Genomic DNA, 16,279 nt, shown 5'->3' on the forward strand with positions numbered 1-16,279 from the left:
ACCTTAAGACCCCGGCGCGACCTTAAGAAGACCTCGGCACGACCTTAAGAAGACCCCGGCACGACCTTAAGAAGACCTCGGCACGACCTTAAGAAGACCTCGGCACGACCTTAAGAAGACCCCGGCACGACCTTAAGAAGACCTCGGCACGACCTTAAGAAGACCTCGGCGCGACCTTAAGAAGACCCCGGCGCGACCTTAAGAAGACCCCGGCGCGACCTTAAGAAGACCCCGGCGCGACCTTAAGACCCCGGCGCGACCTTAAGACCCAGGCGCGACCTTATAGAGCAGATGGTCTTTGAATGTATAATACACTGTTACTGACAGTGTTACTATACTGGAGAGGACAGGCGAGATGAGAGGAGAGGAGACGAGAGGAGACGAGAGGACAGGAGTGGAGACGAGAGTCATCCTAATGAACTAATTGTTATGGTCAGAGCTAGACGGTATATATTTTAATACTACTTTTGACCAGGACCCAAGTGGGGTACAATGTTATTTAAAGGATTGAGTCATCTAGGGGATAGGGGGTTATTTTGGGACTCAATCATCTTCCACTTGAGTTGCATGCTCTTGTTACAGTATCTTCCAGTACAGTATTAGAGTCTAGCAGGGCTGGGGGTCAATTCCAATTAAATAATGTCAATTCAGGAAGTAAACTTTAAAGACAATTTAAACATTTTGAAAAAAGTGCATATATTTTCAATGACTTCTCAATGAACTGAGGGAGTAGAAGCTGTTTAGTTCAAAAGTGTACTGCCTTTAAATTGACCTCCTTTAAGTTGGAATTACCCCCAGCCCTGGTGTCTAGCTTTCAGCTTCAGTCAACATACCCTGTACAGTATCCATGGCTACATATCACATGACCCCTTACTCCCTACATAGTGCACGACCTTTCACCACTATCTGGATATACAGCAAGTTTTTATTTTTTATTTTAATGTGTATCTATAGGTAATGAGTGGACATAAGTAGTGCACTATGTAGTGACTAGGATATAATTTGAGACACACCCACTGACTATGAGAATACCAAAGGCAGAGGATACTCCATGATACAACGTTAAGAGAATACTGACACATAATCACTACAGAAAGGAACATTCATGGAAAAATGGAACTACATCATTGGATTTTTAACATGGGATCGAGTATTTCCAGACTTCCCGAAGCAGCATGACAGGCCAAGGGTCGGAAACCTTCTGAGACGCTAAGGATTGTGGGATTTGGAGTTTGACTCTAGGCTGTAGACTGGGCCTTGTTCTTCTCCTGGGAACATAGAGGGAGTGTGTTATAGAGTGTACGGGTAGATAGGTGTGTGTGTGTGTGTGTGTGTGTGTGTGTGTGAACGTCACCAGAAGTCCCTGCAATAATAGTAAACAAACAAATTATATTTCTAGGGGGTTTAAGGTTAAGGTTAGAATTACTGTTAGGGTTAGAATTAGTTTTAGGTTTAGGAGCTAGGGTTAGGTTTAGTGTTAGGAGCTAGGGTTAGGCTGAGAGTAAGGGATAGGGTTAGTTCTAGGGCTAGGGAAAATAGGATTTTGAATGGGACTGAATTGTGTGTCCCCACAAGATTAGCTGTACAAGACTGTTTATGTGGTCTTACCCTGCTAGGTCTGAGGTCTGTAGCAGGGCTGGAAGGGGAGGGGCTGGGAGATTTCCCCGAGCAAGGAGTGGACAGGTGACTGGTCGGATTCCCGTTTACTAGTGAGAGAGACAGAGAGAGACAGAGACAGAGACAGAGACAGAGACAGACAGAGAGAGAAATGAGGTGGAAACTGAGCTGCACTTCCTAACCTCCTGCCCAATGTATGACCATATTAGAGACACATATTTCCCTCAGATTACACAGACCCACAAAGAATTCGAAAACAAACCCAATTTTGATAAACTCCCATATCTACTGGGTGAAATTCCACAGTGTTGCATCACAGCAGCAAGATTTGTGACCTGTTGCCACAAGAAAAGGGCAACCAGTGAAGAACAAACACCATTGTAAATACAACCCATATTTATGTTGATTTATTTTCCCTTTTGTACTTTAACCATTTGTACATTGTTACAACACTGTATATATTTAATATGACACTTGTAATGTCTTTATTGTTTTGAAACTTCTGTATGTGTGATGTTACTGTAAATTTTTATTGTTTATTTCACTTTTGTATGTTATCACTTTCTTTGGCAATGTTAACACATGTTTCCCATGCCAATAAAGCCCCTTGAATTGAATTGAATTGAATTGAGAGACAGAGAAAAAACAGGGCACAGTGAGTGAATGAATAAAGTTCAACAACAGTATTACCTAGAACCCAGTTATATTACTGTCTGTCTCAGAACAACAGCAGTATTACCTAGAACCCTGTTACATTACTGTCTCAGAACAACAGCAGGATTACCTAGAACCCAGTAATATTACTGTCTGTCTCAGAACAACAGCAGTATTACCTAGAACCCAGTTATATTACTGTCTGTCTCAGAACAACAGCAGTATTACCTAGAACCCAGTTATATTACTGTCTGTCTCAGAACAGCAGTATTACCTAGAACCCAGTTATATTACTGTCTCAGAACAACAGCAGTATTACCTAGAACCCAGTTATATTACTGTCTGTCTCAGAACAGCAGTATTACCTAGAACCCTGTTACATTACTGTCTGTCTCAGAACAGCAGTACTACCTAGAACCCTGTTATATTACTGTCTGTCTCAGAACAGCAGTATTACCTAGAACCCTATTATATTACTGTCTGTCTCAGAACAACAGCAGTATTACCTAGAACCCTATTATATTACTGTCTCAGAACAACAGCAGTATTACCTAGAACCCTGTTACATTACTGTCTCAGAACAGCAGGATTACCTAGAACCCAGTAATATTACTGTCTGTCTCAGAACAACAGCAGTATTACCTAGAACCCTGTTATATTACTGTCTGTCTCAGAACAACAGCAGTATTACATAGAACCCTATTATATTACTGTCTCAGAACAACAGCAGTATTACCTAGAACCCAGTTATATTACTGTCTCAGAACAACAGCAGTATTACCTAGAACCCAGTTATATTACTGTCTGTCTCAGAACAGCAGTATTACCTAGAACCCAGTTATATTACTGTCTGTCTCAGAACAGCAGTATTATCTAGAACCCTGTTATATTACTGTCTCAGAACAGCAGTATTACCTAGAACCCAGTTATATTACTGTCTGTCTCAGAACAGCAGTATTACCTAGAACCCAGTTATATTACTGTCTGTCTCAGAACAGCAGTATTATCTAGAACCCTGTTATATTACTGTCTCAGAACAGCAGTATTACCTAGAACCCAGTTATATTACTGTCTCAGAACAACAGCAGTATTACCTAGAACCCAGTTATATTACTGTCTGTCTCAGAACAGCAGTATTACATAGAACCCTATTATATTACTGTCTCAGAACAACAGCAGTATTACCTAGAACCCAGTTATATTACTGTCTCAGAACAACAGCAGTATTACCTAGAACCCAGTTATATTACTGTCTGTCTCAGAACAGCAGTATTACCTAGAACCCAGTTATATTACTGTCTGTCTCAGAACAGCAGTATTATCTAGAACCCTGTTATATTACTGTCTCAGAACAGCAGTATTACCTAGAACCCAGTTATATTACTGTCTGTCTCAGAACAGCAGTATTACCTAGAACCCAGTTATATTACTGTCTGTCTCAGAACAGCAGTATTATCTAGAACCCTGTTATATTACTGTCTCAGAACAGCAGTATTACCTAGAACCCAGTTATATTACTGTCTCAGAACAACAGCAGTATTACCTAGAACCCAGTTATATTACTGTCTGTCTCAGAACAGCAGTATTACCTAGAACCCTGTTATATTACTGTCTCAGAACAACAGTGGTATTACCTAGAACCCAGTTATATTACTGTCTGTCTCAGAACAGCAGTATTACCTAGAACCCTGTTATATTACTGTTTTAGAACAACAGCAGTATTACCTAGTGTTACGAATCCCTCTGGCCCGACAGTCTAGGGGGGATGGTAATGGGACCCGTAACACAACTCATGCAAATTATTATAGTGACAACGTAACAGTGAGAACAAAAATAACCACAGACAACTAAATTACTACCGTCAAACACTCAAGGTTTATTTACAAACACACGGTAATGGGGGGAGCAGGAAAAGGGGCTGAGCGGGACCCAAGGAATGAAAGAATAATAATTCAAAAACACCCCTAAGCTAGACTAGCCTACTTCACAAACAGCTTAACTAACCAAAAAATACAGGGGGTGGTCCGCCCAGTTCTAACTAGTGTTTTTAACAATATTTAACTACGGGTAGTGTAGCCCAAGGGCAACTTGTCTGGTTATCCCCTTTTCCCACCATCAAACAAACACTCAAACACCATAACCAAAACAATACTCACAGGTGGGGACAAAGTGACATGTAGCTGCAAAACACACAAGCGACCTACAGACAGAAGGCATTTACAAAGAGATTGAGCTGGGGAGAAAACAACTGACAGGGGTTTTAAACCAAGGGAAAGGGACTGTGATTGGGTAGGGGAAAAGGAGCAGGTGTCTTCCGATTAGCGACTGATTGATGACTGATTGGGGAATGATTATTGTCACCTGTGAGTAGGGGAGAAGGAGAGAAAAGAAATACACACAGGATACACACAGAACATTTGTATCCGTAACACCTAGAACCCTGTTATATTACTGTCTGTCTCAGAACAACAGCAGTATTACCTAGAACCCTGTTATATTACTGTCTGTCTCATAACAACAGCAGTATTACCTAGAACCCTGTTATATTACTGTCTCAGAACAACAGCAGTATTACCTAGAACCCTGTTATATTACTGTCTCAGAACAACAGCAGTATTACCTAGAACCCTGTTATATTACTGTCTCAGAACAACAGCAGTATTACCTAGAACCCTGTTATATTACTGTCTCAGAACAACAGCAGTATTACCTAGAACCCTGTTATATTACTGTTTTAGAACAACAGCAGTATTACCTAGAACCCTGTTACATTACTGTCTGTCTCAGAACAACAGCAGTATTACCTAAAACCCTGTTATATTACTGTCTGTCTCAGAACAACAGCAGTATTACCTAGAACCCTGTTATATTACTGTCTGTCTCAGAACAACAGCAGTACTACCTAGAACCCTGTTATATTACTGTCTGTCTCAGAACAACAGTGGTATTACCTAAAACCAGTTATATTACTGTCTGTCTCAGAACAACAGCAGTATTACCCAGAACCCTGTTATATTACTGTCTGTCTCAGAACAACAGCAGTATTACCTAGAACCCTGTTATATTACTGTCTGTCTCAGAACAACAGCAGTATTACCTAGAACCCTGTTATATTACTGTCTGTCTCAGAACAACAGCAGTACTACCTAGAACCCTGTTATATTACTGTCTGTCTCAGAACAACAGCAGTATTACCTAGAACCCTGTTATATTACTGTCTCAGAACAACAGCAGTATTACCTAGAACCCTGTTACATTACTGTCTCAGAACAACAGCAGTATTACCTAGAACCCAGTTATATTACTGTCTGTCTCAGAACAACAGTGTATTACCTAGAACCCAGTTATAATACGGTCTGTCTCAGAACAACAGCAGTTTGACCTAGAACCCTGTTATATTACTCTCTGTCTCAGAACAACAGCAGTTTGACCTAGAACCCTGTTATATTACTGTCTGTCTCAGAACAACAGCAGTATTACCTAGAACCCAGTTATATTACTGTCTCAGACCAACATCGGTATTACCTAGAACCCTGTTATATTACTGTCTGTCTCAGAATAACAGCAGTTTGACCTAGAACCCTGTTAGATTACTGTCTGTCTCAGAACAACAGTGGTATTACCTAGAACCCAGTTATATTACTGTCTGTCTCAGAACAACAGCAGTATTACCTAGAACCCTGTTATATTAATGTCTCAGAACAACAGCGGAATTACCTAGAACAGGGTTTCTCAAACTCGGTCCTGGGCCCCACGGTTGCACGTTTAGTTTTTTTGCCCTAGCACTACACAGCTGGTTCAAATAATCAAAGCTTGACGATGAGTTGGTTATTTGAACCAGCTGTGTAGTTCAAGGGTAAAAACCAAAACGTGCAACCGGGGGGCCCAGGACCGAGTTTGAGAAACCCTGTTCTAGAACACTGTACTATTACTCAGAAAAAATAACACAATCTCCCTCCACGTCCATAGAAATGAGAAGGGAAGGAGGAGAGCTGGGTGGACGAGAAAGGGATGAGGAGGAGGAGGAAGAGGAGGAATATAAACCCATGTTTTTCAATGAAGGTACACTCTTAGAAAAAAAGGTGCTAAGTAGAACCACATAGGGTCGGTCAGTAGAACCACACAGGGTCGGTCAGTAGAACCACACAGGGTCGGTCAGTAGAACCATATAGGGTCGGTCAGTAGAACCACACAGGGTCGGTCAGTAGAACCACACAGGGTCGGTCAGTAGAACCATATAGGGTCGGTCAGTAGAACCACACAGGGTCGGTCAGTAGAACCACACAGGGTCGGTCAGTAGAACCACACAGGGTCGGTCAGTAGAACCATACTGGGTCGGTCAGTAGAACCACACAGGGTCGGTCAGTAGAACCATACAGGGTCGGTCAGTAGAACCATACAGGGTCGGTCAGTAGAACCACACAGGGTCGGTCAGTAGAACCACACTGGGTCGGTCAGTAGAACCACACAGGGTCGGTCAGTAGAACCATACTGGGTCGGTCAGTAGAACCACACAGGGTCGGTCAGTAGAACCATACAGGGTCGGTCAGTAGAACCATACAGGGTCGGTCAGTAGAACCACACAGGGTCGGTCAGTAGAACCACACAGGGTCGGTCAGTAGAACCATACTGGGTCGGTCAGTAGAACCACACAGGGTCGGTCAGTAGAACCACACAGGGTCGGTCAGTAGAACCACACAGGGTCGGTCAGTAGAACCACACAGGGTCGGTTAGTAGAACCATACAGGGTCGGTCAGTAGAACCACACAGGGTCGATCAGGGTCGGTCAGTAGAACCACAAAGGGTCGGTCAGTAGAACCATACAGGGTCGGTCAGGGTCGGTCAGTAGAACCACACAGGGTCGGTCAGTAGAACCACACAGGGTCGGTCAGTAGAACCACACAGGGTCGGTCAGTAGAACCACACAGGGTCGGTCAGTAGAACCATACTGGGTCGGTCAGTAGAACCACACAGGGTCGGTCAGTAGAACCACACAGGGTCGGTCAGTAGAACCACACAGGGTCGGTCAGTAGAACCACACAGGGTCGGTTAGTAGAACCATACAGGGTCGGTCAGTAGAACCACACAGGGTCGGTCAGGGTCGGTCAGTAGAACCACACAGGGTCGGTCAGTAGAACCATACAGGGTCGGTCAGGGTCGGTCAGTAGAACCACACAGGGTAGGTCAGTAGAACCATACAGGGTCGGTCAGTAGAACCACACAGGGTCGGTCAGTAGAACCACACAGGGTCGGTCAGTAGAACCACACAGGGTCGGTCAGTAGAACCACACAGGGTCGGTCAGTAAAACCACACAGGGTCGGTTAGTAGAACCATACAGGGTCGGTCAGTAGAACCACACAGGGTCGGTCAGGGTCGGTCAGTAGAACCACACAGGGTCGGTCAGTAGAACCATACAGGGTCGGTCAGGGTCGGTCAGTAGAACCACACAGGGTCGGTCAGTAGAACCATACTGGGTCGGTCAGTAGAACCACCATACAGGGTCGGTCAGTAGAACCATACAGGGTCGGTCAGTAGAACCATACTGGGTCGGTCAGTAGAACCATACTGGGTCGGTCAGTAGAACCACCATACAGGGCCGGTCAGTAGAACCACACAGGGTCGGTCAGTAGAAGCATACAGGGTCGGTCAGTAGAACCATACAGGGTCGGTCAGTAGAACCATACAGGGTCGGTCAGTAGAACCATACAGGGTCGGTCAGTAGAACCACACAGGTTCGGTGAGTAGAACCATACAGGGTCGGTCAGTAGAACCACACAGGGTCGGTCAGTAGAACCATACAGGGTCGGTTAGTAGAACCACACAGGGTCGGTCAGTAGAACCACACAGGGTCGGTCAGGGTCGGTCAGTAGAACCATACAGGGTCGGTCAGTAGAACCATACAGGGTCGGTCAGTAGAACCATACTGGGTCGGTCAGTAGAACCACACAGGGTCGGTCAGTAGAACCACACAGGGTCGGTCAGTAGAACCACACAGGGTCGGTCAGTAGAACCATACAGGGTCGGTCAGTAGAACCACACAGGGTCGGTCAGTAGAACCAAACAGGGTCGGTCAGTAGAACCATACAGGGTCGGTCAGTAGAACCATACAGGGTCGGTCAGTAGAACCACACAGGGTCGGTCAGTAGAACCATACAGGGTCGGTCAGTAGAACCATACTGGGTCGGTCAGTAGAACCACACAGGGTCGGTCAGTAGAACCATACAGGGTAAGTCAGTAGAACCATACAGGGTCGGTCAGTAGAACCACGCAGGGTCGGTCAGTAGAACCATACTGGGTCGGTCAGTAGAACCACACAGGGTCAGTCAGTAGAACCATACAGGGTAAGTCAGTAGAACCATGCAGGGTCGGTCAGTAGAACCACGCAGGGTCGGTCAGTAGAACCACACAGGGTCGGTCAGTAGAACCATACAGGGTCGGTCAGTAGAACCATACAGGGTCGGTCAGTAGAACCATACAGGGTCGGTCAGTAGAACCATACAGGGTCGGTCAGTAGAACCATACAGGGTCGGTTAGTAGAACCACACAGGGTCGGTCAGGGTCGGTCAGTAGAACCATACATGGTCGGTCAGTAGAACCACACAGGGTCGGTCAGTAGAACCATACAGGGTCGGTCAGTAGAACCACACAGGGTCGGTCAGTAGAACCACACAGGGTCGGTCAGTAGAACCATACAGGGTCGGTCAGTAGAACCACACAGGGTCGGTCAGTAGAACCACACAGGGTCGGTCAGTAGAACCATACAGGGTCGGTCAGTAGAACCACACAGGGTCGGTCAGTAGAACCACACAGGGTCGGTCAGTAGAACCACACAGGGTCGGTCAGTAGAACCATACGGGGTCGGTCAGTAGAACCATACGGGGTCGGTCAGTAGAACCATACGGGGTCGGTCAGTAGAACCATACGGGGTCGGTCAGTAGAACCATACAGGGTCGGTCAGTAGAACCATCCTGGGTCGGTCAGTAGAACCATACAGGGTAAGTCAGTAGAACCATACAGGGTCGGTCAGTAGAACCATGCAGGGTCGGTCAGTAGAACCACACAGGGTCGGTCAGTAGAACCATACAGGGTCGGTTAGTAGAACCACACAGGGTCGGTCAGTAGAACCACACAGGGTCGGTCAGGGTCGGTCAGTAGAACCATACAGGGTCGGTCAGTAGAACCATACAGGGTCGGTCAGTAGAACCATACTGGGTCGGTCAGTAGAACCACACAGGGTCGGTCAGTAGAACCACACAGGGTCGGTCAGTAGAACCACACAGGGTCGGTCAGTAGAACCACACAGGGTCGGTCAGTAGAACCATACAGGGTCGGTCAGTAGAACCAAACAGGGTCGGTCAGTAGAACCATACAGGGTCGGTCAGTAGAACCATACAGGGTCGGTCAGTAGAACCACACAGGGTCGGTCAGTAGAACCAAACAGGGTCGGTCAGTAGAACCATACAGGGTCGGTCAGTAGAACCACGCAGGGTCGGTCAGTAGAACCACACAGGGTCGGTCAGTAGAACCATACAGGGTCGGTCAGTAGAACCATACAGGGTCGGTCAGTAGAACCATACAGGGTCGGTCAGTAGAACCATACAGGGTCGGTCAGTAGAACCATACAGGGTCGGTCAGTAGAACCATATAGGGTCGGTCAGTAGAACCACACAGGGTCGGTCAGTAGAACCACACAGGGTCGGTCAGTAGAACCACACAGGGTCGGTCAGTAGAACCACACAGGGTCGGTCAGTAGAACCACACAGGGTCGGTCAGTAGAACCACACAGGGTCGGTCAGTAGAACCACACAGGGTCGGTCAGTAGAACCATACAGGGTCGGTTAGTAGAACCACACAGGGTCGGTCAGGGTCGGTCAGTAGAACCATACATGGTCGGTCAGTAGAACCACACAGGGTCGGTCAGTAGAACCATACAGGGTCGGTCAGTAGAACCACACAGGGTCGGTCAGTAGAACCACACAGGGTCGGTCAGTAGAACCATACAGGGTCGGTCAGTAGAACCACACAGGGTCAGTCAGTAGAACCACACAGGGTCGGTCAGTAGAACCATACAGGGTCGGTCAGTAGAACCAGACAGGGTCGGTCAGTAGAACCACACAGGGTCGGTCAGTAGAACCACACAGGGTCGGTCAGTAGAACCATACGGGGTCGGTCAGTAGAACCATACGGGGTCGGTCAGTAGAACCATACGGGGTCGGTCAGTAGAACCATACGGGGTCGGTCAGTAGAACCATACAGGGTCGGTCAGTAGAACCATACTGGGTCGGTCAGTAGAACCATACAGGGTAAGTCAGTAGAACCATACAGGGTCGGTCAGTAGAACCATGCAGGGTCGGTCAGTAGAACCACACAGGGTCAGTCAGTAGAACCATACAGGGTCGGTCAGTAGAACCATACAGGGTAAGTCAGTAGAACCATACAGGGTCGGTCAGTAGAACCACACAGGGTCGATCAGGGTCGGTCAGTAGAACCATACAGGGTCGGTCAGTAGAACCATACAGGGTCGGTCATTAGAACCATACAGGGTCGGTCAGTAGAACCATACAGGGTCGGTCAGGGTCGGTCAGTAGAACCACACAGGGTCGGTCAGTAGAACCATACAGGGTCGGTCAGTAGAACCATACAGGGTCGGTCAGTAGAACCATACAGGGTCGGTCAGTAGAACCATACAGGGTCGGTCAGTAGAACCATACAGGGTCGGTCAGTAGAACCACACAGGGTCGGTCAGTAGAACCATACAGGGTCGGCCAGTAGAACCACACAGGGTTCTTCGGTTTGTCCCCATAGGGGAACCATTTTTGGTGCAGAGGGTCTACCTAGAACCCTCATTGAAGGGTTCTTCATAGAACCCCCTGTAAATGGGTCTACCTATAACCCTCTATGAACAGTTCCACCAGCCTTTTTAGCCTTTAAAATTGTATTATTTATGATAATATAAATATTTTAAGGTTTTTATTGGAGGACCTAGTTATACTCTAACACAGTGGTGTTAGGAAACTCCTGGTTTACAGGCCACATCCGGCCTGGGAGTCCAATTTTGCTGGCTTGTGAAGAGATGTGTTGCAATCCAGCTAGAATTACAGTATCCAACAAGTGGAATTGTTAACCACCTGCATTCAAAATGACTGCCAGGGTTTAAAAAAATGTAATACTGAGACAGGCTCAATCATCTACATTGGAACAACCATTTCAGTAACGGGTGCTATAAATCCAACCGATTGGATTAGGTTAGAAAATTGTGTGTTATTTATCTTTCTGCGAGACGTGCTTTGATAATGCAACCTATGGATTACAGAATAAAGTTAGATATTTTCACGCGAGACAGGAGTCAGGATTTTGCGTTTCAGTGGGATCGGAAGGACAGAAAAACAACCGAGGTATGTGACTCAATAGATACACAACACACTTGATTTAGACTACATTATTGCATGCTGAATGTTTTTTGATTAGTGATCTGTGTGAGCAAACAAATAAATGACCTACTTCTTCAGCCAGAGATCAATTAACCTTAATAGACCAAATCACATTGATTGATTATCAGACAAGCTTTTGATGGGGAGTACAATAGGACAGGCTGCTACAACATCCACTTCCATAACAAAGATCTGACATTGATTTATCTGGATGAGCCACCGCACGATTGTCTTAAAACCTGTTGAGGATAGAGGGCGCTATTTTCACTTTAGGGAAAAAATCGTGCCCAATTTAAACGGCCTCGTACTCTATTCTTGCTCGTACAATATGCATATTATTATTACTATTGGATAGAAAACACTCTCAAGTTTATAAAACCATTTGAATTATATCTGTGAGTAAAACAGAACTCATTTTGCAGCAAACTTCCTGTCAGAAAGTGAAAAATCTGAAATCGAGGCTCTGTTCCAGGGCCTCCCTATTAATTTGCTTGAAATCTATTAGTATACATGTACTTCATACGCCTTCCAATAGATGTAAATAGGCTATGAGAGGTGAAATGGAGTGTATAGGTATTTCTATGGTGAAAGAGGCCTCTTGGAATGACAGGACCCCAATTTCCTCTGTTCAGGATGACGCGGGATGGACATCAGCTTTGGCTTCTGAAAAGCTTTCCCTATAGACGTGTAATATCTCCGGCTTTGATTTTATTTGATAAATGTGACAATATGTAAAGTATGTTTTTTCAATATAGTTTAATCAGATTATTGAATTTTTTTCACGAGTTTTGGCGTGTTCCGTTCACTGCGTTTGTTCACGAAGGAGAGCTTAGCGGCACTTGGCTAGTTTTGCTTGCTAATTCGCGAGGGAAAAAGGCCATTCTAAAACCAAACAACGATTGTTCTGGACAAAGGACCACTTGTACAACATTCTGATGGAAGATCATCAAAAGTAGGACCCATTTATCATATATCTGTCAAATTGTTTACTATTAGTTTGCGCCCAGATTTTGGGCGCTCTCTCGCCATAACGTAAGCTGGATGTCATACTGAAGTTATTTTTAGAATTCTAACACGGCGATTGCATTAAGAACTAGTGTATCTATCATTTCCTATACAACATGTATTTTTTAGTAAAGTTTATGAATAGTTATTTGGTCAGAATAGGTGAGTGTCAGAAATAGATCCGGACATTCTGGGAAAAAGATGCTACAAGTTCACAATGTATAACCACGGAATTCAGCTCTAAATATGCACATTTTCGAACAAACCATATATTTATTGTGTAATATGATGTTATAGGACTGTCATCTGATGGAGTTTGAGAAGGTTAGTGAAAAAATGTATATCTTTTGCTGGTTTATTCGCTATGCTAACGTGCCTAACGAATCAATGCTGTTGTGTGGTTGGCTATTGTAGTAAGCTAATATAATGCTATATTGTGTTTTCGCTGTAAAACAAAGAATCGGAAATATTGGCTGGATTCACAAGATGTTTGTCTTTCATTTGCTGTACACCATGTATTTTTCAGAAATGTTTTATGATGAGTATTTAAGTATTTCAATTTGGTGTCTGTAATTACTCTGGCTGCTTCGGTGCTATTTCCGATTGTAGCTGCAATGCAAAACTATGATTTATACCTCAAATATGCACATTTTTCGAACAAAACATAGATTTATTGAATAACATGTTATAAGACTGTCATCTGATGAAGTTGTTTCTTGGTTAGTTTGGTTGGTTCTTGGTTAGTTAGGTTGGTTTTATGCATGCTACCTGTGCTGTGAAAAATGTCTGTGCTTTTTTGTATTTGGTGGTGAGCAAACATAAATATACGTGGTGTTTTCGCTGTAAAACATTTTAAAAATCGGACATGTTGGCTGGATTCACAAGATGTTTATCTTTCATTTGCTGTATTGGACTTGTTAATGTGTGAAAGTTAAATATAAAAAAAAAAAAAAAAATGAATTTTGCGCTCTGCCTTTTCAGTGGAATGTGGGAGGAGTGGCGCTAGAGGAACCCCTATCCTTGACAGGCTAACTTCTTCAGGCTGCAGGGTGAATATTTAAAAAACTGGAAAATATGTGCACATTTTCAAACGGCCTCTTAAGAAATTTTTTATTTTACAATATGCATATATTTACTACTGTTGGATAGATAACAGTCTATAGTTTCTAAAAAGGTTTGAATTATTTCTCTAAGTCGAACAGAACTATTTTTACAGCCATTTTCCCAGCCGAATTGAGATTTCCAAAATGCGATGTGTCTCTTTAAGACCTTGTCTATACAAGGTCATGACACTTAGGACCGTAGAAACACGTCATACGCCTTCATCTGGATGTAATGCGGAAGTGAGACTTGAAAGCAGTCGAATATCTCGTCCATGGACTGAATACCACACCTTCTTGTGAGACCTGCGCAGTTAAAAAAAAATTCCGGGCGCGAGGCAGAATTTAGACTCGGCTCCTGGAAGAAGCTCGATAACGGTGAATATGATCTCTTGCTACGATATTATTTGATACATGTCACAAAATCATCCTAAAGTATGTTTTTTCAATATACTTTAATTATATTATTGCAATTTATTCTGGACTTTAGACGTGATGTTTTGGAAGAATTTTTTGAAGACAGAAAGATTAGCGCCGCACAGCCGTGGTGCTTGCTAACCAAAGAGGGAAATATTTCGTTCTGGAACCCAACTAAAGACTGTACTGGACATTGGACCCCGTTACAACATTCTGATGGAAGATCAACAAAGATAAGGACCCAATTTGGGATGCTTTTTCATATATCTGTCGAACTGTTCTATGCTAACTGTGCTAACTGTGCTAGGCTAGCGCTTGACTAGAATCAATGCTGCCTTATGCTAGCTTATGTTGTTAGCTAATATAACGATATATTGTGTTTTCGCTGTAAAACACTTCAAAAATCGGAAATATTGGCTCTATTCACACGATATCTGTCTTTCATTAGCTATCCACCATATGTTTTTCTGAAATGTTTTATGAGGTGTAATTAGTAGTTGACGTTGGTGTCTGTATTTTCTCTGGCTACTCCCGTCTGATTTCAGACTGTAGCATTTATGGTAGCATCAATGTAAAACTGATTTATAGCTAAAATATGCACATTTTATGAACAAAACATAGATTTATTGTGTAACATGTTATATGACTGTCATCTGAGGTAGTTTTTTCTGGGTTCTTTAGGTTGGTTTTAGGTTATTTCGGTTGGCTTGTGCATGCTACTTGAATCATAATTCATACATCATAATCATAATCATACGTGTCTGTCCACTTTTGTATTTGGTGGTGAGCTAACATAAATATGTGGTGTTTTCTCTGTAAAACATTTAAAAAATCGGACATGTTGGCTGGATTGACAAGATGTTTATCTATCAAATGCTGTATTGGACTTGTCAATGTGTGAAAGTTAAATATTTTTAAAAAATAGATTTTGAATTTCGCGCCCTGCAGCTGTTGTCATTTTCGTTCCGACATCGGGTTTGCAGCCCAAACAGGCTAAACACCTTTTTTAAATCAATATAAAGCCTCTCATTTTAATATACCAATGGTATTGTCTTATTCTCTTACCTAATTTAAATAAGTACCACCTTGCTCACAGAAGGGCGCGTTTTAATTGCCTAGGTAACACTACAGTAAATACTACAGTAAATACTACATTCATGTCTGTAAGAACACTACAGTAAATACTACAGTAAAAACTACAGTAAATACTACATTCATGTCTGTAAGAACACTACAGTAAATACTACAGTAAAAACTACAGTAAATACTACATTCATGTCTGTAAGAACACTACAGTAAATACTACAGTAAATACTACAGTAAAAACTACAGTAAATACTACATTCATGTCTGTAAGAACACTACAGTAAATACTACAGTAAATACTACAGTAAACACTACAGTAAATACTACAGTAAATACTACAGTAAAAAACACAGTAAATACTACAGTACTGTATGTAAAAACACTACTGTAAATACTACAGTAAACACTACAGTAAATACTATAGTAAAAACTACAGTAAATACTACAGTCATGTCTGTAAGAACACTACAGTAAACACTACAGTAAACACTACAGTAAACACTACAGTAAACACTACAGTAAATATTACAGTAAACACTACAGTCATGTCTGTTAAAACACTACAGTAAATACTACAGTCATGTCTGTCTCGCCCAACTACCCCTATACGCAGCCCACCTCCCAAATCCCTCACCTCTCCTCCAATGTCCCCTAAACCAAGCCCATATTTCAATCCCTCACCTCTTCCCCAATTTCCTCTAAACCAAACCCATATTTCAATCCCTCACCTCTTCCCCAACTTCCCCTAAACCAAACCCATATTTCAATCCCTCACCTCTTCCCCAACTTCCCCTAAACCAAACCCATATTTCAATCCCTCACCTCTTCCCCAACTTCCTCTAAACCAAGCCCATATTTTAATCCCTCACCTCTCCTCCAACTTCCCCTAAACCAAACCCATATTTCAATCCCTCACCTCTCCTCCAACTTCCCCTAAACCAAGCCCATATTTCAATCCCTCACCTCTT

At 43.5% G+C, this 16,279-nt stretch overlaps 1 protein-coding gene across 1 annotated transcript in view; it reads right to left on the reverse strand.

The window, feature by feature from the left end:
* Nucleotides 1-236: 236 nt before the first annotated feature.
* LOC129867894 (serine/threonine-protein kinase DCLK1-like) overlaps nt 237-16,279 on the reverse strand; it is a 45,416-nt gene continuing 29,373 nt past the window's right edge. Inside the window, exons 6-7 of the mRNA XM_055941362.1 lie at nt 1,609-1,706; nt 237-1,268 (exon numbers count right to left, since the gene is read on the reverse strand). Of these exons, the coding sequence (XP_055797337.1) occupies nt 1,239-1,268; nt 1,609-1,706 (128 nt within the window). The 3' untranslated portion in view covers nt 237-1,238. The remainder of the gene's footprint in view (nt 1,269-1,608; nt 1,707-16,279) is intronic.

Source organism: Salvelinus fontinalis, chromosome 13 (assembly GCF_029448725.1).
Source record: "Salvelinus fontinalis isolate EN_2023a chromosome 13, ASM2944872v1, whole genome shotgun sequence".
NCBI lineage: Eukaryota > Metazoa > Chordata > Actinopteri > Salmoniformes > Salmonidae > Salvelinus > Salvelinus fontinalis.